The sequence below is a fragment of the Alligator sinensis genome, unplaced genomic scaffold, assembly GCF_000455745.1.
Source record: "Alligator sinensis unplaced genomic scaffold, ASM45574v1 scaffold81_3, whole genome shotgun sequence".
NCBI classification, from domain to species: Eukaryota; Metazoa; Chordata; order Crocodylia; family Alligatoridae; genus Alligator; species Alligator sinensis.
This window is the reverse complement of record NW_005842088.1, coordinates 2,112,341-2,136,559: the sequence shown is the minus strand read 5'-3', so window position 1 is coordinate 2,136,559 and position 24,219 is coordinate 2,112,341. Positions and strand designations below refer to the sequence as shown.

Sequence of the window (24,219 nt, the reverse complement as noted above, 5' to 3'; positions counted from 1 at the left end):
GGGAGCAGGGGGGAAAGCCTGACATCTCTAGCTTACTGGTGACTGTGATCTTTCCCCGAGTTCCCTTCAATCATTGTGCTGGGGAGGGGGAGGGACATAGAAACAGCATATAAGCCTCTGAAAGGTACTACTGGACTGGCTTGGCTTCCTAACTCAGTCTCCTGCTAGTTTCTGTTCTTGGAAAGGATTGGATACAGTTTACTAGCTAGAATCTCTCTACTTATCCATATGCAAACCATTTCTTTCGACTTATTCTTCCCCCCAAAATTTCTTATTTGTTCTTGTTATTTCCAACCCCCACACACGCATTAAAAGAAAACTGTGTTTTCCATGGCAGTGTGATCCATCACTGTGCAGGAAAGCACATACATTACACACACACACACACACACAGAGTAAACACAACAGAGAAGAAGTGATAGTACTAGTCAGACACACACAGTAATCAAAGAAGAAAAGATATTAGTTAGTTACTCACACACACACAGAAGAAGAGATATTAGGGCTGCACACGCACACAGACACATTTTCCAGCATAGGAAAGATTAATGTGAAGCGTGCTGGAAAGGCAGGTGCCAGGTCCTCTGGCAGGGAAGGGAGAGGGGCTAGAGGGGTAGGGGGAGAGCTGCAAGTTCCCCTCATCTCCCCCAAACATAGATGCCTCCTCTTTCCTGGCAGCCATAAGTCTTCTGCTGCCAGTGGGAGCAAGGAGGTGGGAACAGTACCTGTCCCTGCACCACCTCCCCCAATACCAGAAATAGCTACCACCACCAGAATGACCGTCTCCTCCACCCCAATTTAATCTCCCAGTGTGAGCCTCCCAGTGCTAGAGGAGGAGCTGGATCTGGAATCAGGGGATTCTAGGTACTCAGCCCTAGAAAAAAATTCTGGGTAACGAGGGGGAATCTGAGTTTGTGCTCCACACTCCTCAAAGTTTCCCTAGAGTCAGGTCTCCTTCTCCAGAAAGCATCTTGGAAGAGGTTGAGGTTGTGAAGGCAAGTGGCTCAGCCGAGTCAGCTCCTTCTGTTGTTGTGCCTCAGCAGGCTGAGAAAGGGGATGAGACAGGATCCCCACCCTCAACCCAGAAGCAGGGGAGTAGTGTAGTGTGGGATCATTTTGAAGTGGCAGATGATCCCAAGTATGCTATCTGCCATCACTGCCAAAGGCAGATCAGCTGGGCCAAGGAGATGAAACACTTCAGCTCCATGGTGATGCTACTGCATCTCAGGAGGCAGCAGCCCCTTGCCTTTGCTCCTCCTCAGCCTGGCACCAGCAAGAAGTCCCCCTCTTTTTTCCCCCTTTTCTTTTTTCTTGTTCAAAAAGAAATCCCCTTCTTGCTCCAAAGCCCCCGTTCCCATGAAGCAGAGGCAGGCCTCCCTGGACCGGTGGAGGAAGCCACAGACAAAGAGAGGCATGTTGCAAGGGTGAGTGAGGCCACACAGAACATTGGGGAGATGCTTGCTCTGGATGGCCAGCCCTTCTCCTTAGTTGAGTGGCCAGGGTTCAAGTGGCTCATGGCGCTCGTGGCCCCAACATACCAAGTGCCTGCATGCACCACCTTTAGCAGGACGGTGGTGCCCTCCCTGTATAAGGAATGCAGCAAGTACTTGAGGAAGGAGCTGAGCAAGGCAGGGCCTCAGGTAGCCTTCCACTTCACCTCTGACATCTGGAGCAGCTGGGGTGGAGATCATGCCTACCTCTCCCTCACAGGGCACTGGTGTGATCAGTCAGGCTGTCGGTGGGCTCCCCTACAAGTGGAGGTGATGGAGGAATCCTACATGGCCATGGAGATCATGGTGGCCATGAACCACATGGTGCAGGGGTGGCTTGTTGGGCAGGGAGAGCTCACCCATGGGTTCATGGCCACCAACAACGGGGCCAATATGGTCAAGCCGGTCCATGATGCCAACTTTGTTGGCATCCGCTGCATGGCACACAAGCTACACCTCATAGTCAGGGATGCCTGGGAGGGGGACAGGGTTGCTGGTGATGGCACTGTCACTACCACCCAGCTAATTTCAAAATGCAGGAAGGTGGCAGGCTACTTCCACCAGAGCATCAAGGAGGGCAAGATACTGTAGGACAAACAGACAGAGCTAAGCATCCCACAGCATAAAATCATGCAGCATGTGGAGACTTGGTGGAACTCCACCGACCTGATGCTGGAAAAGCTGGTGGAACAACAGAAGGCCACCCATGAAATGGCCTTGCTTGGGGAGATTGGGATCAGCGGCCCCCTTAACAGAGCTGAGTGGGACATCATCTCCCAGATCTTCGTAGTTCTCAAGCCGTTCCTCGAGGCCACCAAGACCCTCAGCACTGGCAAAGTCCTCTTTAGCCAGGTAGTCAAGGAGCTTGAGAACCCAATGGAGAAGTTCCAGGGGTTCAATGTTCCTGGCTGGGACAAGCTGCTTTCACCAGAGGTGCAGACACTGGTGAAGCAGCTGAACGAGGGCATCAAAAAATGGCTGGATCCCTTGCGGTCAAGTACAGCCCATGTACTGGTGAGCATGTGCGACCTGAGGATGAAGGGGAGCATGGGCAGCACCAAAACCCTCGATCGTTGGACGGAGGTGCTGATGAAATAGTCAGGGAGGCAGAAGGGCAGAGGCAAGGGGACGTGGAAGAGGGGGATCCACTTTCCTGTGCCAGCGCTCCCAGCTCCAGCACCAGCCAGTTTCCTCCATGCCAGCCACTGCCAATGTGGGCCAAAGGCATGGCTTCAATGTTGGGGTCCAGACGCAAAAGACCCCGGCCTTGGGCAGATGGCTCCAAGGCTTCAGTGGCTTCTTATCTCACCAAGGATGTAGAGCCACTGGACTGCGACCCCTTGGCCTATTGGGCACCCTGCAGCCAGGTGTGGCAGGATCTGGCCAGGGTTGCCTGGGAACACCTGTCCTGTCCACCGACCAGTGTTCTGAGCAAGAGGGTGTTCAGCATTGCTCGAGATGTTGTGACACCCCACCGCACCTCCTTGGATCCTAGTTTGGTGGAGCAGCTGGTGTTCCTCAAGGTGAACCTCCCGCTGCTGGGGTCCCCCAAGCTTCACCTGCAGGCCTCCTCACTCCGTCCACACCCATTTCCTTTTTTTTTTTTTAAACCATTTAATGCTCCGCTCTCAGGGCTGGAGGGGGCACTCACTGCATCACCAGCCAGAGAAAAACCATGTCCCTTCTGAGCTCCCGTGCCAGGAGAAACTTGGAGGCATGGGCTGGGGAAATGGGAAATCGGCCAAAAACGAATCTGAATTGAATACTTGCTACTTCGCACAGGGCTATTAAAAGGAAAATGAACCTTAAAATCGGCATTCAGACTTTTTTTTGGCCAATGTGACTGATAAATGCCTTGTGTACGAATGCAGCTGCACACATGCACGCAGCCAGGATGCAGCCCAGCAGCTTGGAGAGCAGCATCCGGCTGGTAAATCTGTGGGAAGGAAGGGGCAGGGGGAGGAAAGAGGCGTGGAGGGAACAGACTAAAGCCCCCACAGTGAGGGAAGGAATGGGGCAGGACCAGGGGCCGGCGAAGCCCAGCCAGGGTGGGGCAGGGCACAGGACAGAGCCATAGGCATCTCATTCAGGGGACACAGAGGGATGCATGGGATCACACAGGGTGAAGGCAGGCTGCCCACTGTAGGCTCGGAGCCAGGGGCTGTGCCGGCCTCTTCCTGGCAGGGTTGCTGGGCCAGGGCTGCGCTTGGGGCGGGCAGGGGCAGGGCAGTCAGTGACAGCACTGGCGTGGGGGGGGCGCACCACGGCAAATTTTGGGGTGGCTGTAGCCCACCCCATGGCCCCACCCTCCCAGTGCTGCTGCACCCCCACCCACCTCAAGCACAGCCCCGGCACAGCCGCCCCACCGGGAAAATGCCACACACCCTGGCTGAGCCCACAGTGGGCAGCCAGCCTTCACCCAATGCACAAATCCAGGGGACACATGCCCTCCATGCCTCCCCCAGGGTGTCCACAGAGGCTCCGTCCTGTGTCCTGCCCCACCCCACCTGGGCAGCACCTGCCCCTGTCCCACTCCCTCCCTGACAGTGGGGGCCTGAATCTGGTCCCCACAATGCCCCTTCCCTCCACCCCATAGACTTAGACACTGCTCTCAACCTGCTGGGCTGCATAGCAGCTATCAGATCTGTATCAGCCAATATGGCTGGTTAATAATTAGCCATCGGTATAGTCTACAAAATCTTTATCAGTGCACCCCTATTAGTGACACCCCAAAAGTAAGACAAAAATCAACTAAACCACTTTTGACTCGAGAAACACATGACAGATAATAGCCAAAATAAGATAGCATCCAAATGGAAAACTTCAGGTACATCTGATTTCACCTTTAATTACAAAAAAAGACTCTTCTCTTCAGCTGTTACTTCAATAGTCATATGGGGCATGTCTACACGTGCGCTTTAATGTGCATTAAAGCATTTTAATGTGCATTAAAGCATCACAAAGAAGTGCTCTTTGGGAAATGTGCAAGAAGTTTAAAAATGATACACCTTTTTGCCCAGTATTTCATTTACTTTCTATATTTCACTTCCCTTGGACAATGAGAAAATAGTTTAATTGCTTAATTAAATGACATGGCTCACGTGGTTTGGTTATATTTACAAACTGAGGTATAAAATAAGCAGGAAATATTTTCTTTTAAAATTAAATATTTGTGTCCATTGATTTTGGGGAGTCCACTGCGACTCCAAGTGACCAGCGAGTGAGCAACCATGGAAGCAGTTTGCAAGCAGTTTACAGGTCAGTTTGCCCGGCCCACCCCTCCCCCATCCACCTTTGAAGGGGAGCCTTTAATCTTGGTAAGAGGAAGCAGGGAAAAAAAAACTTTTCAGGGCCAAGGAGCAGTAAACAGGCCAGCTTACAGGTGAATTTGCTAGGGAAGGACTGCTTGGAAGAAAGACAGCAAGAGAGAGGCAGCAGATTAAGAGTCTCAGAAAAATGGCTGGAAGATGTTGCAATGTCAGAGCCACTGCCACTGCTTGCACCTGTGGGGTGTCTGTCCGGGCAGGGCCACTCACTGTCAAGGTTTCCACCCAGGTCCTGGTTTGGTGCCGTGGAGACTGTGGCTTGCAGGTTTCTTCCAGTGACTGCCAAGTGGGGACTGCCTGCAATGTGAGCGGTGCCTCCTTGTGGTGTCACTCAGGGAGCAGGCAAGAGAGCTACAGGAGAAAGTGGCTATGCTCCAAAGCACTCTCCGCCATAAGGACTTCACTGATTCAGTGCTGAAGGACAGCTCTAGGACTGTGGAGGAAGGACTGCCAAAGGCAGTGCTGGAGCAGAGAGAGGACATGGACTCCCAGGAAGGTGGAAGCTTGTGACCTCTTGCAGCAAGCAGAAATCTTCATTTCCACCTGTAAATGCTTGTCTGGAGAACAGATATAGAGTCCTAGCAACAGAGAAGGAGGAACACATTCCATTGGTGAAGGAGGAAAGGCCAGGCCTCCCCAATGTTGGAAGAATCAAGACCACTGCCACCAAGAAGCAGCACTGGGTAGTGGTGGCTGGAGACTCCCTTTTGAGGGGGACAGAAGCATCTATCAGCCAGCCTGACCTGTTGTCTTGGGAGGTCTGCTGCTTGCCTGAAGCCCAGATACGAGATGTCACAGACGAATTACCAAGACTCATCTGGCCCTCTGACTACTACTCCAAGCTGCTCATCCATGTGGGCACCAATGATACTCCTAGCAGAGACCCTGAGCAGATCAAAGGTGACTACGGGGCTCTTGAGTGCAAGGGTGAAAAGGATGGGGATGGGGGGTGGGGGGCGGGCGGTGCGCTGCGGTGGTGCGCGCTCAGGTGGTATTCTCTTCAATCCTTCCAGTCAAGGGGAAGGGCCCAAGCAGGAGTAGACACATTCTGCACATCAATGCATGGCTGTGCAGATGGTGTTGCCAGAAGGGGTTTGGCTTCTCTGACCACAGGATGTTGTTCCAAGACTAAGGATTGCTAAAAAGAGACAGGATCCACCTCAGAGAGAGGGAAGAGCATCTTCACAGGCAGGCACGCTAATCTAGTGAAGAGAGCTTTAAACTAAGTTTACCAAGGGATAGAAACCAAAGCCCTTAGGTAAGTGAGGAACTGGGCGACCAGAAGGAAGTGCAAGCAGGAAGGGGCAACAGGGGAGACCCTCTCATTCTCCCTAAGTAAGGAAATCAGCTAGTTATCTTCACAAATGCACAGAGCCTGGGAAACAAGTAGGAAGAATTGGAAGCCTTCACACAGACATGTAACTATGATGTGAATGGAAGAGACTTGATGGGATAGCTCGCTTGACTGGATCACTGTCATGGATGGGTACAAACTGTACAGGAAAGACAGGCAGGAGAGAAGAAGATGAGTTACACTTTTTATAAAGGAGCCATATGATTGCTCAGAGCTCCAGTAGAAAATTGGAGATATGCCTATTGAAAGTCTATGGTCAGAGGGCAGAGCAACAAGGGTGATGTTGGGGTGGGAGCCTGCTATAGACCACCAGACCAGAACTATGTGGTGAATGAAGCTTTCTTCAAACAGTTAGTGGAAGTTTCCGGGCCACAGGCCCTGGTTCTCATGGGGGACTTCAAATCACCCTGACATCTGCTTGGAGGGCAAAATACAGCAGTTCGCAGGAAATACAGGAAGTTTTTGGAGAGTGTTGGGAACAACTTTGTGGTATAAATACTGGAGTGGCCAACTAGGGGCCATGCTCTTCTAGACTTGCTGCTCACAAGCAGGGAAGAATTGAAGTAGTAGATGGCAACTTGGGAAGCAGCAACCATGAAATGATTGAGTCCAGGATCCGAAAGGAGGGAAGGAAGGAGAACAGAGTATGGACCCTGGACTTCAGAAAAGCAGACCGACTCCCTCAGGGAACTGATGCACAGAATCCCCTGGGGGGCCAGTCTAAGGGGGAAAGGAGTCCAAGACTTAGCTGTATTTTTAAGAAACCTTACTGAGGGCACAGGAACAAACCATCCCAATGCGCAGGAAGACTAGCAAGTATGGCAGAAGACTAGCTTGGCTTAGCAGCGAACTCTTCAATGAGCTAAAACACAAAAAGGAAGCTTACAAGTGGAACCTTGGACAAATGACTAGGGAGGAGTATAAGAATATTGCTCGGGTATACAGGGATGAAATCGGAAGGGCAAAGCACAATTGGAGTTGCAGCTAGAAAAGAATGTGAAGGGTAATAACAAAGGTTTCTACAAGTATGTAAGCAAAAAGAAGAAAAAAGGGGAAGGTGTGGGTCTCTTACTGAATGGGGGAGGCAACCTAGTGACAGAGGATGCAGAAAAGGCTGAAGTGTTCAATGCCTTTTTCACTTCAGTCTTCACAGGCAAGACCATGCGTCTCACTACTACACCTGGAAGGAGTTTGGGGAGGAGGTGAGCAGCCAGCAGTGGCAAACCAACAGGTTAGGGACTATTTAGAAAAGCTGGATGTGTAAAAGTTTATGGGACCAGACAGGATGCACCCAAGGGTGCTGAGGGAGTTGGCTGATATGACTGCAGAGCCACTGGCCATTATCTCTGAAAACTTGTGGTGATCGGGAGAGTCCCCAAATGATTGGAAAAGGGCAAATATAGTGCCCATCTTTAAGAAAGGGAAGGAAGAGGATCCAGGGAACTACAGACCAGTCAGCCTCACCTCAGTCCCTGGAAAAATCATGGAGCAGATCCTAAAGAAATCCATTTCTAAGCACTTGGAGGAAAAGGTGATCAGGAACAGTCAGTATGGATTCACCAAGGGCAAGTTTTGCCTGACCAATATGATTGCCTTCTATGATGAGATGACTGGCTCTGTGGATGCAGGAAGAGCAGTGGACATGATATACCTCGACTTTGGCAAGGCTTTTGATACAGTTTCCCACAACATTCTTGCAAGCAAGGAAGTCCATGTTGGATGAATAGACTGTAAGGTGGACAGAAAACCTGCTGGATCATTGCACTCAGAGGGTAGTAGTCAATGGCTTGATGTCTAATTGGCAGCCGGTATCAAGTGGAGGTGCCCCAGATGTTGGTCCTGGGGCTGGTTTTGTTCAATATTTTCATCAATGACCTGGAAGATGGGATGGAGTGCACATTCAGCAAATTTACAGATGATACCAAGCACGGGAGAGTAGTAGATATCCTGGAGAGTAGATTAGGCTCAGAGAGACCTCAACAAATTGGAGGATTGAACCAAAAGAAATCTCATGAGGTTCAGCAAGGACAAGTGAAAAGTGCTGCGCTTAAGACGGATCAATCCCAGGCACCCCTACAGCCTGGGGGCCAACTGCAGAAAGCAGCAGCTTTACAGAAAAGGATCTGGGGGTTATAGCAAACAGTAAGATGAATAGCCAAAAGTGTGCCCCTGTTGCCAAAAAGGCTAATGGCATACTGGGCTGCATTAAGAGTGTTGCCAGCAGATTGAGGGAAGTGATTATTCCCCTCTATTTGGCACTGATGAGGCCACATCTGGAGTATATGGATAAATTGGAAAGAGTCCAGCAGAGGGCAATGAATATGGTAAGGGGGCTGGGGCACATAACTTAAAAGAAAAGGCTGAAGGAACTGAGCTTATTTAGTCTGGAGGAGAGAAGACCAAGGTGGGATTTAATAGTAGTCCTCAACTACCTGAAGGCTGGTTCCAAAGAGGATGGAGCTAGTTAGTGTAACCCCTGGCAGCTGATCAAGAAGCAGGGAGTCCCACAGCCGGTTGAGGAGCGGGGAAGGGGGAAGAGGGGAAACCCCTGCACACAACAGCAAAACCAGAAGCAAAAAAACTGGAAAGTGCCCTCGCTTCTCCACATTGCTGCCGTATACCCCCTGGGGCCTTCCCAAGTACCCCCCAGGGGTACACATACCCATGGTTGACAACCCCTAAGCTAGACTCTTCTCAGTGGTGACAGATGACAGAACAAGGAGCAATAGTCTCAAATTGCAGCAAGGGAAGTTTAGGTTAGATATTGGGAAAAAAACTCTTTCATTAGGAGGGTAATAAAATACTGGAACAGGTTTACTCAGAGAGCTTGCGGACACTTCATCCTTGGAGGTTTAAGACTCAGCTAGACAAAGCCTTGGCTGGGATGATCTAGTTGGGGATAGTCCTGCTTTGAGCAGGGCTTTGGACTAGATAAGTTCCTGAGGTACATTCCAACCCTAATTTTCTATAATTCTATGATTTTTTTTTTTAAGCTATGGAAACAGTGCTACTGATTTTAGGTCTTCATATTTAAGCACATGCCCTAAATCTGGGACAAACCAAACTTAATAGGGTGCTTAAAGAAGTTACAGTGCTGCAACCAATTTTCTACAAGTTGTATACAATTCTGGCTCATATCAACTGCTCCCCCCATATCTATATAAAAACATTCCATTGCAAAGTGCATTTATGTTTGCTTCCTATCACAGCAACCAGAGCAAGATGACTACACTAATTAAATCTCAGAATACAAAAATTGTCCTGGATTTAGTTTTAACACCAGAATTTGAGTTTCTCAGCACAAATTCCATTATTGGTAACTGGACATCCTTTTCAGAAAGTGAAGCTGTTGTACAATTCATAGATTGTAAGGCTGAAAGGGACCTTGGAAGATCATTGGGTCCAGCCCCTTGCACCAAGCAGAAAAGACAAGTCGGATCATCAGGTGACCCTAGCTTTGAAGTGGTTTTTCCTAATGTTGAGCCTGAAGCACTCTTCCAGGAGTTCATAACCATTACTCCTAGTTTTCCCCAACGGTGCCCTGGTGAACTGTTGTTCACCAAGCCCTTGATGTATGCCTCTGATGTAGTGGTAAGCTGTTACCAAGTCCCCTCTCAGCCTTCTTTTTTCAGGCTGAAGAGTCCCAGATCCCTCAGCCTTTACTCATATGGCTTGCCGTGCAAATCTCTGATCATATGGGTGGCCCTTCTCTGAACTCTCTCAAGCTTTACCACATCCTTGTTAAAATGCGATACCCAGAACTGGACACAGTACTCCAGCTGCGGTTTCACCAATACCTAGCAGAGTGGAAGAATCACTTCTTTGGTTTTGCTGGAGATGCATCGATTGATGCATGCCAGGGTAATGTTAGCCCTGCTGGCTACAGTATCGCACTGATGGCTCATGTTCATACTGTGGTCTGTTAGGACCCCCAGGTCCCTACAATCCATAGTGCTGGTCAGGTTGGTGTTGCCAAGCCTGTAGATGTGCAGGGGATTGTTCATCCCCAGGTGGAGCACTTTACATTTCTCAACATTGAACTTCATCTGGTTCTGGTCCACCCAATTTGCCAGCCTGTCTTGGTAAGCCTGTATCTGCAGCCTATCTTCAAGCATGACCATGCTTCCCCATAACTTGGTGTCATCCACAACAATATTAGACTGAAGAATACAACATATATTTGCTTTATTGAAGCAGAGAACTGCAAATTGTGAAATTTAGTTTTTATCATCTGCTCTCTCATTAGTGTGACAAAGAAAAGTAATTTTTGTGCCACAGTTTGTCCATCTATAATTAAAAAAAAATAAATCAACATTTAGCACTCATTTAAAGGTCAAAATTACTAAATAAGTGTTGGGTTAATAACTTGTTTTCAGGGCAGCTGACTTACTAAGTTGTCAGCATTTTCAAAAGAACATAGAATTGTGTTCAGTACTTACCATGCCATTTGCCTTTGTAAACAGTCCCAAAAGAACCCGACCCTATTCTGGTAGAAAGCATAACTTCACTTGCTTCTATTTCCCAATAATAACTTGAATCTCTTTGTTCACGAGACCTCTGAAATGCAAATAAATATTTAATGGACAAGTATGTCATATATTATGACAGCTCTCAAGTTCTAGTCTACTAGCCATGTTAAATGCTTATCTTACAAGTTGAACCTCATATGAATCCAATTTCTGTTAAATTTAAAAGGTGAACTGCAAACATTTGAGATATTTGTATAGATACACAGATACTTATTAATATAGACAATATTTTATTCTAAAATACATTCCTTCTGTTCATTTCCTTGTTAAGACCCCATTTCCAGATTCTATTTTTCTCCTACAATAGTTGCTTACAATAACTCCCAAAACATTTTTTTGGATTTTTTTTTTTTTTTAGCAGCTTATGATATTATCCACTATTGAAAGGGAAATGCAAGAACCCTGACCTTAAATTTTCAAGTGCATATCTATAATATTTTTAAATTAAGCATTTGAAGACATTTTTAATGTTTTAAGAACCCTATCAACATGTTTTAAATTATAAAGAGCATTTACTTATTAGAAACACCTCTTGAATAGTTAGTATATCTGTATATGTCAAAAGCTGGTTACCCCTATTTATGGTAACCATCAAGACCCTAGGGTGTAAGGGTATGATTTTCAGAATAGTTTAATTCCTATTTAAAAAATGCGTAATAAAAGTCTCGTATCCAGGTTGTAACTAAAGAATTTTTTTTGCAAATCTTGTTGGTCTAATAAAAGATATCATCTCTACTACAAGTCCTGATTGCCTTAATAAAGTCTTGACTTTCAAACACCCGTGTTCCCAGATCACTTTGCAAGCTTTTGAAAATCCCATACTTCTATTAATATTCTGCTAAAGCCAGTTAAAATAGGTATCTAACTGTTGCCTTCTTTTTAGTTTTCTCTTATGAAATGTGCAATTAAGCATTTGGATTTGTAACAGATGCCTTTAAAAAGATATTAAGAGTATTTAAAATGTCTCCAGCAATTGTTAGGGCAAAATGACCTAAATCTCCAAGAACACAGACATCGTAACTAGAAAAGCATTTACTAGAAAGTTTGGGGAACAAATTCAACATGCATTCATATAGACAAGACCATGACGGAAGCAACCTTACTGATTTTCACCACCCTTATTGAATTTACTTTTAGCACCTCCGAGATTACAATGCAGACAGCATGGAAGGACGGGGGGAGGTAGAGAGGTAAGGATTGGGAACAGGACAAAAAGAGAGAGAGTGGTTTTATGGTTTGCTGTATCTCCTAGGTCCCAGCCTAAAATCTTATCCACAGAATGATTTTTCCTCCTGATTCAGAATAACTTAAATTGGCTTTTTATGTTAAATGCCTCTACCTCTACCCCCCCCACAAGATAAGCCACTGGGCACTGTAGTAAAGTTTCTAGGGAATGATTCTGCGGTGCCCTCAATCAACCCCTGGGGGCTAGTGCCTCACTTGCCCCCAGAGTTATGCTACTAATCACAATGAAAACAGTGAAACTGACCATGAGAGTCCTGAAAAAGTATTCTCTCTGATCTCTTACTATTGCAGTAATTGCAGGTAACATCAGAATAGATTATACACAAGAAAATGTAACATCAAATTGACGTCATTCCTGCAATTACTTAGCGTCACATTGATTTATTTTAGAAAAGGAAATGTAGACAGCACAACAATGCCACAATTTGTAACCTAAACAGCTAGGCCATGATTGAGAAAGGATACTTGGATTTTTTAAAATTTAACTTACACGAAAAATTAAATTTTGCTACTGTAGTGAAACAGAAATCAAGATCAGCTTTCAATAAAAAGCCATAATAGCAAGTTTCAAATGAAGATATAAATGAGAACAATTTTTTAAAAAAAAACTAGTAACTTAAAAAAAAGCCACACAGAAAAACATATAAAAATATATCCTTAAATTTTCACAAAAAAGCTTTAACACAGAATCTGAAATTCATGTTATACACACAGCCTGTTGGTATGCTGTTCCAATATACAGGTAGCTAACAGTAGCTCTTAAATTAAATTAGTGCAAATTATTTAATGAGTACAGAAGTGAACAAATTCCCAATAGTTTAAGCAGCTTTTCTATCCTTGATAAAGGAGAAAATTTGTCCAAGAAATTCATTCTCTTTTTGCTCCCATTCCATTTATTTTGAAAACATACATTGTAATACTTACAATTTTGTTCTTTTCTTGTGTATTGGATCCAGCGGCTCTCTCTCTTTGGACTGGGACTGGAGTTTTGGGCTGAGACCACCCAGTTGGACTCATATTGTTGGGGCTCCCTGCCAGAGCTGAGGGTGATGCTTAACAAAGGAAAACAGGAAAATTATAAACAAGGGAAAAAAAGTTACTAAGACTGAAATTCTTTTATATTCTGAAAGCTTACCTGATTCGCTGTGATTCCGAACTGCATCCTACAAGTAGAGAAAATTAAAACAAAAAGAAAAGTCAACATTTCAGAGCATGGGGAAAGGAAAGTAAACTGGAGCATGCAGAACACCAGCAGGGAATGGAGCTGGTGCCAATTCAGGTCCAGCAGATGAATGATCAGTTATCTTCCAAAAGAACACTAATAATGTAATTAATGTAATTATTTATTATTATTAAGGGTTATAGCTAAATCCATGCTCCCCAAAACAATATAAACACACATACAACATAATATAAATAAGTTTGAATGAAGTAACCGAACTACAAATATTATACTAAAAACAGATCCCACCGATATAAAAGCATTATTAATATAAATATAGTAGAAAATCAGGACATAAATCTATAATATTGTTGTACACAGATCCATAATTGAGACAATAAAATCAAATCTAATGTTAAAATGTATCACTCATATCAGTAATAAAGGATATTCAACTCTAATCACCTCAGCCTTGTAAGCAAAAATTGTGAGATGGTTTACTACATTTGGATCTGTTTGCTGAAGAAGCCAGATTAATTTCTCTCTATTTGAGAAATGTATCAAGTTCTGCAAGTACAGCAATAAATAGGTTCTCCTTATGTAATTATATAAAGAACATTCTAATACATAGTGGATAGTATCTTCCACAGTTCCTAGACAGACTGGGCAATATCTTTTAGCCCTTGAAATGGAAAATCTACATCCAGCCAGAACAGCTGTGGGCATCTGTTCGGTCCTGAGCCTAGTCAAAGAGGATCACCATTTATTATTGAGATCCAACTGTAAATACTTTTCTCTCCCACCCCAACCTAATTTCCAAAGAGTATACCAAAGGGGAAATGCGAGTAGCCCTAGCCACCGCAAAATCATTCTGCCTGGCAATATAACTCATAACCTCTGGAAAACCCAAACCTTTTCAATGGGGGAGAAAGATCTTTCATTATCTTTGAGATAGTTATCCCATCCCAGAAACTTCAAAAGTGCAGAAAAGAAAAGCTAACCAGGGTGATTGGAGGGGAGGGGGATTATTAATATCTTCTATGTAGCATAATTTAAGCAGGCCAGATGGTAAATGGGGCAGGATTTTAAACCAAAATCCCACCATTCGAATAATAATTAGTTAAAATAAAATCCATTCCCATCTCTAATCTCAGAAAAGATATAGAAGTTGAGGGAGGAAGAGCCAGAAGAGCCTTAAGAAACTTTTTCTGAGGTATGTCTACATCATTACTACCAGCATAAGCCTGTACTTCAGCACCATATACAATCCGAGCAGTAACTTTGGTTTAGTATGCTGATATAAGAGCTTGGACTGATCGTCCAGCTGTGGTTACATAAAATTTCTTTATAGCCACAGCCAATGGGCTGCCTTAGTTTTAACTGACTGAATATGATGTTTCCATGATGGAGAAGCTATGAAGAAGACACCCAAATATCTATAGATTTTGACAAATTTCAAGTTTGGTTCCCCCCACATTCCAAGGATATTTTATCAAACGACTTCCCCAATAAATTATGATAAATCCAAAATAATGCATCTTTAAGTTATTTGGTCCACAAAGATGCTCAAAAGTTCTGAAAGAACATTATAGATATCCTATTGTTATTTGTTAAAAACATGTAGTTCACCCCTTCTCCAAGGAGACCCCCATCCTAAGGTTGCCCAGTCAATTTTACAGAACTGACTTGAGAAGGATAAACGATAACTATACATCTTCTTATCAAAAGCAGCACCTTTTGATAGGTGCTTTTGATAAACTCAGACATGTACTCTGGCATTTCAGATTTGCACACAACTCCTATCAGTGTTTTGCCTACTGCGGGTATATTTAGAAAACCATTTATTATTTTGGCAGATTGCACTGAATTGAGAGAAATTTCTTTTATGTAGAAAAGGAAATGCCATTAGACCTTACAGAAGACTTTCCAAATAAGCAGAAATTTCCAAAGTATACCTACCTGTCACATTTGAACCTACAAAATGTTGAGATCTATACTCTAATACAAAAGCAACAGTTCTCATGAGATTTATACCGACTAAAATACTACCCCCTTCAAATATGTGAAAGTGTTCCACCATATCAGCTCTACTGCAGTATAACCTACTTCTCCTCTTGCCACACACACTTCACAAAACTTAATTCTCCAGTCATGCACAAGGTCAGCTCAGCTCGACAGAAGAATTTTAACATGTGTTCCAACTGTTAAAACATTGTTCCCAAAAAAGTAAGTACAGCACAAAACAAGAACATGCATTTCAAAAATATCAAATACTGAAAGAGTTAATAGGAATAAATTCAAAACTTCCAGCCAACTAACAGCAGAAAATAATTTAAATCATAGCAGGACAGAATAGTCTACAGAAACACCATGTGATGGTTCTTGAATCAGCCATTCTAACTGGATTAAGATCTTGTAAAACTGACTGCTTCACCTACCATTTATAAAGATTTATTTAAAAAGGTATGACTAGCAAGCTACATTTTGACCTACCATCTGTGCTTTGAATCAAAACATATCCCTGCTGTGCTTCTTTATTCCTATCTAGTTAAAATGCACATAAATCTGATTCTGAAGCATTTGTGCAAATTACACTATACTGTTCAAGAAGGAGGGGAGAGGGAAGAATACTTAGAAATCCTTTAGAAGCATTTAGAAATGTTTTATAAGAATACACAATAACACAGTAATTGATTTTGACATAGCTGCCAAAGAGTGCAATTTTCAAGCAAACAAGTTGTAACACACCATATTCAAAAAATCTATTTTAAAAGAATTTATAGTCTCACACTTATGCATTTATGTTCCTCCTGGATTCCTCATAAAATAAATCACTTATTTCAGTTCAAAAGTTTTGCTGTGTTTGAAGGAAAAAACAGTATACCGTTCTGCATGCAAGTCTTGACAGCAAAAACAATGTACCTCAATTGTATTATTAACATACAACCCGATGCTGTACCCTGCCACTATCTTTACGTGAAGCAGAAATAAGCACTATATACCATTTAATTTGGTTTTCTGTATGGCTATGCTATGAGTAGCCATGCTATAATTCACCAAAACAAACCACAAAAAGGCCATGCAGTGTTCCAAAAACATTTGAAACAGATTTTAAATGCAAGGGGACCAAATGCATCTCTAATGAACTTACTGATCAGGTTTACACCATGAACAAAACTTCATGCTGTTTAACAGAATTATCAAAATAATCCACAAGACAGATTATCTAAACTAGCCATGACCTTCAACAGCTGTATTCAGAATTTAGAACAGCTAAGAAAACAAACATGCCATACCATTATTTTTATTAAATCAACATTAGATTAATAGATTCATTTAGGAGTTACAACAACTTACTGTTTAAACAATCCTGTTAATTACAAGAAAGCAAATTATCAGGAAAAATACCTACTCTTCCCCTCAAACAAAATCGCCTGCACCAGGAACTGGGAGAATCATTCAGGGTATTATTCTATTCCAAAGCAATATGAAATAAGAGAAAAGAATAAAGATAGTAGTTAAAATTTCAGCTGTTGGGAAAAATAAGAACAGGAAATATCAGAAACCTGAAAGAAAAAGTAGCTTGATATGCTAACTATGTGCAGGTTACATTTCCTTCTCTATTAAGGGTAATTTTAGCCCACAGTAAGAATATTTAATGCCTATGCTTCTTTATCAAGCTGTTTTTCCCCATTTAATACCAAAAAGGTGTTAAACATCTTCCAATGATTTTTTAGTAAAAAGCTAATTGGTTATTTAAGAGGTACTTCTTTTGTTCACACAATGGTGATAAAGAAGGCACTGTATCCTCTAAGGCCTTATATGCTACACAATTATTTGGTTATACAGATAGCTGTAAAATTCACTCTCCCATTTGAAAAAAAAGTGCTCCATAAATATTGTCAGCCAAGTGGCTTGGTACAGAAGTTAGAAACCAAATGGTAGTTTGCTTTACAAGGCCAAGCTGGAAGCATCTTCCCCTGAAACAAGAGTTTAGCAGTTCTGCTGTACAAGCTCCTTTTTCCAACTGTAGAGCAGACAGCCTACCACCTAACCGAGTGCAGCCAAACCAGGCTACCCTTTTCTATGTAGCTAGAAAGCTCTGCAGCTAGGGATATGAAACTCCTAAAAGTTTCTATCTTTTCCCAGGGTAAAGATTATGCCCTGGTATGAGTCTTGAAGATCAGGCTCCTCCCCCTAAAAGCCTTCCTTTGCACCACACCTCACTTCACTTTTACATTAACAACACTGAACTGGAGCTTCTACATATAAAGCCTGAATCATGAAAGTCACCCTCTCTCTCCAGTGCCAGTCTATGGAAAAAAATATTTTGAAAGGAGGCACCAGAAAAAACCCCTCACCAGTGAGGGGTCTTGCCCCATAAGTCCTTGCTACCTTAACACATACCTAGCATGCTGCATAATACAAGTCCTTGATTTAACACTGACTTTGCAAATGACATCCGGTTATGCACTCCTCCAAAATAATTTATACATTTGGATATGGATTTATGGCTCTTAAAATTGCCAATAACATATTCCAAATGAAAGACCAATAATGTTGTGTAAACAAAATGGGTCTTGCTCTCCTTCAACAAGAGATCAGTCAAACTTCTGAGCATTAAGCTCTACCAATTCTTGGTGAAGAAAGGGGCAAACTACTAATGGAAACAGATATGCCCTAGGAAATAATGTGCACAAAAATTCAAAATTATGCAAAATTTTATTTATTTTACATTTCATTTTATAACCTTAATATCTGTACCAAAAAACCCACCTAGGCGAGTGTGGAGTTTCTGGGTCAGTGTGTTGCCCTCCCGACATACATCCACCGCCCCAAACCCATGGTGCAAAGCAGCATGGCACGGCAGCAGCAGAAGGCCCTCAGGTGCTTATAGCTGTGGTAGGCAGAACCCCCGCAGAAGCGTGCAGCTCTGGCTGAGCTGCAGGTGCATGTGGCGGCATGAAGCCAGCCTGACCCACTGGCGTGCACCTTTAGACCAGACCAGGCTGGCTCTGTGCCAGCATGTAGGGCTCACAGCACTGCAGGCAGAAGCCACGCACCATCAGACCAGGTAGGCTCCATGCGGCCACATGGAGCTTCCAGCACATATAAAGTCGTGGAAGTCACCCTCTCTCTCCAGTGCCAGTCTATGGCCTGGCAGCGTGTGGATCCCACATGCAGTGCTGCAAGCCCCATGTGCTGGCATGAAGCCAGCCCAGTTTGGTTCAAAGGTACATATCAGCAGGCTGGGCTGGGCAGGCTTCATGCTGCCATGTGCAGCCCCCAGGACCCAACTGGAGCCACTCTCCCTGCCGCCACAAGCTCCCCTGAGGGCCCACTGCCTCCTCCTGCTGCTGCTGCCAACAGCCTGGGCTGTGCACCATGGACAGGGAGGGGATAGATGTGTGGCAGGGGGGCCCATACACACCCACAAACAACACACCGACCCCTACCTCCTGCAGGCAGGAGCTCCCCCCTTCCTACTCACCAGCTGTCTAGTCAAGCACCACTTCGCTCAGTGCCTCCACATGGGACTCCCACAGCCAGGGGGCCAGGCGCCCCGTAGAGGTGGAGGCGCAGAGCCCACCTGGGTTAAATTATGCAAAATTATGCAGGTCATACATCTTATGCACAAAATTACACAGGCGCATAATTGTGTAATTCTTCAGGCTACAAATAGAGGCTGTATTAAAGACATGCTCAAGCCTCAAAGCAGACACTAGTCACCCAGACATTTAATCATTTATCAACCAAATAGAAGATATTAAGCAGGGGGGAAGAAAAAAAATTACTACTAGTTATATATCTAGTTCTTTTAGCCAAGTACATACTGTTTCTTATTCAGAGTATTACCTCAATTATCCTGCTGTCTACCGGCACAGTAGTGCTGACCATGTGAACATTTGGGGTGGATGTAGATCTCTGCCTTTGGGAAAGGGAGCCCTCAGACGAAGGATTTGATGCGTTGAATGTGAAGGCATGAGGTGTAGAATATCTGTGCTGAGAACTATAGAGTAGAGAAGACAGTTAAGTCATAGTTCATGTTTTCCACTAATATTAGTTGTGAATTTTAGTTTTCAGTAAAGATATACTAAAATGCACAGAGTCCTGTGTTAGAGGAAGGGCTAATACTATTTGATAACTAAACTATTTAGCCAGCTGGATCTTGCCCAGCGTAGTTCAGGAACTAAATTAAAGGGTTTTAAGCAACATTTGGACAGCTGGCATACCTGCCTAGCACATCCATCAGCAATCTATGCTATTTGTCAGACTTTTAGGCAAGATCCACTCAGCTGAGCAAGTTAGTTCATGGGGTTTAAAGACATCTCCATTATTTACTGTGAAGATTCAAATTTGTGAAAGGAGGAACAAGTTGATGCAACAATTCAACAGCTCTCAAGGCAACAGTGAAACCCAAGACTATCTGAACAGAACTCAATATAGTTCTACTCATATAGTTCTATGAAATATTAAACAGGAATACAATTATTTTAATACATGGCTCAATAGTAAATTATACCTGACAAAGAATTACCAATCATGGGTAATGACAAAATCCTATTAGTCTTAAATCACATGACTAGCCATACTGAAGTCAATTAGTTCTCAACCTTTTTTGTACCAGGACCCATTTGTAAGCAGCAATGGCCAGTCCCAAGCCAGTAAATAGTTTAAGTAGAAAACAGTCCCCTAGCCATGCCAGTGCCTCTCACTCCCACCCCACCCCTGCCCCCCAGGCCCCATTAAATGACCTCTACTGAAGCTAACCTGGAAAGATGGGTGTTGGTAGAAACAAACCAGAGAAGTACCAACAGATGAGGGCCCAAGAAATGCAAATTAATGATACTGAAGGTGGCCCAAGCTGGTGCAATAAATTTATGAGGCACAAGTCATTACCCATGTATAATTATACAAACTTGCATCAGCAGCTGTTCCATTGGCAGAGAAAAAGTTAAGCTCAAAAGACATTGTATCATATTTAAAAATGGACATGAAATTGCCAAAAGACTTCTGTGTCTATTAATAAAAGAGGATGGTTTAACAATGAATTAATGATAAATTGAACCAAAAAACCTGTTGGTATAAGTAGCCAGGAAGATTTAAATAAATCCACAAAGCTGTTTTGTGCTGCAGTCTATTTGTGCTCAAATGCAAATGGCAAAGAAAAATTTCAGAGTTGGTCCTGGTTTCAGGAAGCTTGCCCAAATTGCTACAGTAATTTAGCATAGCATGAATCAGTTTTAAAAAACCATTGTCAATGAAAAACAACTGCATTCAATTATACTTATTTTATTAGTAAGCATGATAAAATGTTGGGCAGGTAATCTGAGGATGAGGGCTTTCCTAATATCAATTTCCCAGAAACACTACTTTTAAAAGGGTGTGAAGCATCTGGGAAGTGGAATATACACATGAAAATATGGTAATTCCTGCTACAGCTCTCCAGATCACATGCAAAGCAGCTTCTTTGTACCCCATACCACTCTTGAGAAGACAGAGAAATATACACTTTGTCCTGGCCTGGCCCAGTCTAGCCTCTACATGATAAGAAAGACCAACTGGTTAAGAACCTATCCCTCCATTCATCCATTATATTCATTGTAGGCTTCAGAATTTATTATTTCAGAAGCAACAACATTTTTTTAATAATAATTTTATACTTTGCTTCCTTTATTCCCACCTTGAATCCCTCAGCATAGGCTTCACAGTAAGAGCAAGTAATAGTGACAAAAGAATAGTGCTATTTTAAAAACATGAGAGTCTTGTAATAACAAATATCATACATCCTCATATGTTTACTACATAACAGGATGCAAGTCAAATAGGACAATATTTGAAGAAATCTCAGATCCATATTATTTTTTATTAATTTCCCTTCCCCTTTCTTCTCAAACAGGAAAACACAGAAGTCACCCAAAAAAAACAAATTAAAACACATGTCATGCATCCACAGATACATCTTGAGCAGGTCTAAAGAGGTGATCCTCCCCCTCTATGTGGCACTGGTCAGGCTGCAGTTAGAGTACTGTGTCCAGTTCTGTGCACCGCACTTCAGGAGGGATGTGGACAACTTGGAGAGGGTCCAGAGGAGGGCCACCCGCATGATCGGGGGCAGCACGGCAGGCCCTACGAGGAGAGGCTAAGGGACCTGAACCTGTTCAGCCTCCACAAGAGAAGGCTGAGGGGGAATCTAGTGGCCTGTTACAAACTAGTCAGAGGGGACCAGCAGGCATTGGGGGAGTCCCTGTTCCCCTGAGCACTACCAGGAGTGACTAGAAATAACGGACACAAGCTGGCAGAGGGTAGATTCAGACTAGACATCAGGAGGCGCTACTTCACAGTCAGGGCAGCTAGGACCTGGAACCAACTTCCAAGCAAAGTGGTGCTGGCTCCTACCCTGGGGGTCTTTTTGAGGTTAGACAAACACCTTGCTGGGGTCATTTGACCCCAGAACTTTTTTCTGCCATGGCAGAGGGTCGGACTTGATGATCTGCGCAGGTCCCTTCCGACCCTACCAACTATGAAACTATGAAAACCGCAAGATTATGAGTTCAGTTTCAAATACCAACCCAAAATTCTCTTAAAAAGTTAAGAAAAATCAAAAAAGGTGGCTAGTTTGCACTTGATTAGCTACTTACACTTATACAGAAACAGGTATTAATATTTCTGCTTTAAAAACTATGGTTATATTTACTGCATACTGTTAACCACCATTTATTACTTGATCATTCCAGGTTTTTTCCCTTAAATCTGTATTATTTCTCAAAACAAGTCATAGGAAATACCTACTTACCTAACAGGTAATCGGGAAACAGACTCCCGCATCCGCCGCATTGTCAACGAAGGTAATGTAGGAACACCACTGTCACTGACATTTGAATTTGGGAACAACCTGAAATATAAACAAAAAGAATGCTTTTGGAAGTTTCAATTGGAGGGGGTCTTTTTGCATTATATCATACAGTCTACCCATTCTTATTTAAATAATTTGTTTTCTGTTTCAACTTCAAGCTTGTTTATTACTTTGTCTTGAAAAAAAGGGTGGGTTTTTTTCAAGCATGCACTCCCTCACTAAAAATTCTAAAATCATTAGCTGTAAAAAGATATCAAGTACTACTTCTAAATTAAACTTTAGATACAATTTTTTAAAAACACATTAGACATTACATTTTCCTAGCAAAATATTCAACACTGTTAGTACAAAGTTATTGGGGGAGTTCTATTAAACCAACTTGGCAACAAATCTTATATAATTTATTCCATACTCTTAGGACTATATACATTAGAAAATTTATATCTACATGATTAAGTTTATTTCCACAGATGCCACCCTTAAATTTAACTTAAATTAAATTAAATAGGTTTCAGAATATCTGCATAAGGGTTTCCATGAGTAACAAGATTTAGCTACACTGATGCTGTTTTTCTACTATTGACCCTGAATAAAATTTTCCAAAGCCCCATATTACCAATGGTATTTTGAATCTGAGTTAGGAGTGCACTGAGACAGATTTTTGGGGCCAATACCAATAGCCAATTTTTAAGGAGGCATATCAATCAATACCAATCCAATTTCTGATACGCAGCTTTTTACCGGGGGGGGGGACACGACAGGGGGGTGGCAGATCAAAGGCCCCTGCGGTGAGAGAGGGAATGGGGCTGGAGCAGGCTCTGACCAGTCAGGGCAGGGAGCGGTGCAGGACAGAGCTACAAGCGGGTCACTGGGGGGAGATGGGAAGCATGTGCCCCCTGGATCTGCTTGGTGCAGGGAGGGCTGCAGCTGCAAGCTGGGGCTGGGGCCAGGGCAGGTGTGGGATGGAAGTTTCCACCGCTCGTCCAGGAGGGCATGGGGGGGCCTGTGCCCCTGGTTCTGACTGGCCGGGAAGAGCCCGGCCCCAAACCACCCCACCCCGGACAGATCCAGGGCACACGCCCTCCCAGCCCCCAAGCCCTCCCAGACGAGTGGCGGGAGCTGCCAGAAAAGAACCAGATGAGCCACACACAGCAGCAGGAGCCACCCCCTCACCCCCCTTCCTGCACTTCCCAATGAGCAATGCCTCCATCCCGCCCTGGCCCTGGCTAGGCAGCCCCTACCCTAGCCCCAGCCGCAACCCCACATCCTCCCTCACCACGGAGGCCAAGGCCCCTTCCATGCTCCTTCCCCCTCCCACCTCCCCTTCCACACCAGACTTACCAGCTGCACACAGCACTCCATGCTGCAGGCTCTACTTCTCACTACCTACATGCAGTGCACATGCATGGCCATTTATTGGACAAATTAATTGGCCATATCGGGCTGATTACCAATACAGAAAATTTTCTTTATATCAGTGCCGATCCAAAATCAGACCGATGTATCAGTGCACCTCTAATCTGAGTGTTTCTTTTATTTAAATAGTTTATTTATAAAAGGAACTTCTGCACCCTTCCATGTTCAGTGAACCTCGACATGACTTTATAGCTAGGAGGTGAACCCATCTTAGGCCCCATTGCAATATCCCCAAGGTCAGCTGGGAACAACTTCCTACAAGTACCATCAGTATGCCAAGTCCGCTTAGTAAAAACACACACACATTATTCCACAGCCTCAAACTCCAGATCTCTTAAGGCCTGCCAGAGCTCAAGCCTGGACATCTTTTCAGAAGTATTGCAAGACCCTTCTGTTTGACTTGATATTTAGCAAACAAAGCTAGGCCAATTAATCATTTAGTCAGATCTCAGCTTTATTTTGTTATTGTGTTTTATTTATCCTATCTGCCTTGTTAATCGTTCTATTTCTATTACTGTAAGCTGCCCAGAGCCTTTGCTGGGAAGGGTAGGATACAGAATTGAAATAAATGAATGTTTTCATTTACGTATCCCAGAATATCAGTCTACAATGAAAATCTAATATTCTCCAGAAGTCTATTTTGCTGATAATACAAAATAACCTGGGACAGACACTGCAGGCTAATTTCACCAGGGCAAGACATTCGTTTTCACAGACTATATTATTTCACTGCTCAGGCAATCCATCAAACTACAAAGATATTCATAGATGTTAGATGTTAGGGACGGAAGGGACCTCAATAGATCATCGAGTCCGACCCCCTGCATAGGCAGGAAAGAG

General features: G+C 43.7%; 1 protein-coding gene across 3 annotated transcripts in view; it reads right to left on the bottom strand.

Annotated features, from left to right (window-relative positions):
• The window catches only part of RAF1 (Raf-1 proto-oncogene, serine/threonine kinase), a 91,189-nt gene that overhangs the window by 24,326 nt on the left and 42,644 nt on the right, over positions 1 to 24,219 (bottom strand). For 2 of the 3 annotated variants that reach the window (XM_025204538.1, XM_006023895.3), the window contains exons 6-11: positions 21,904 to 22,002; positions 18,963 to 19,116; positions 16,519 to 16,578; positions 13,080 to 13,107; positions 12,869 to 12,996; positions 10,610 to 10,727 (exon numbers count right to left, since the gene is read on the bottom strand). In XM_025204538.1, the coding sequence (XP_025060323.1) occupies positions 10,610 to 10,727; positions 12,869 to 12,996; positions 13,080 to 13,107; positions 16,519 to 16,578; positions 18,963 to 19,116; positions 21,904 to 22,002 (587 nt within the window). The remainder of the gene's footprint in view (positions 1 to 10,609; positions 10,728 to 12,868; positions 12,997 to 13,079; positions 13,108 to 16,518; positions 16,579 to 18,962; positions 19,117 to 21,903; positions 22,003 to 24,219) is intronic. The other variant, XM_006023896.3, reaches the window with a different exon arrangement.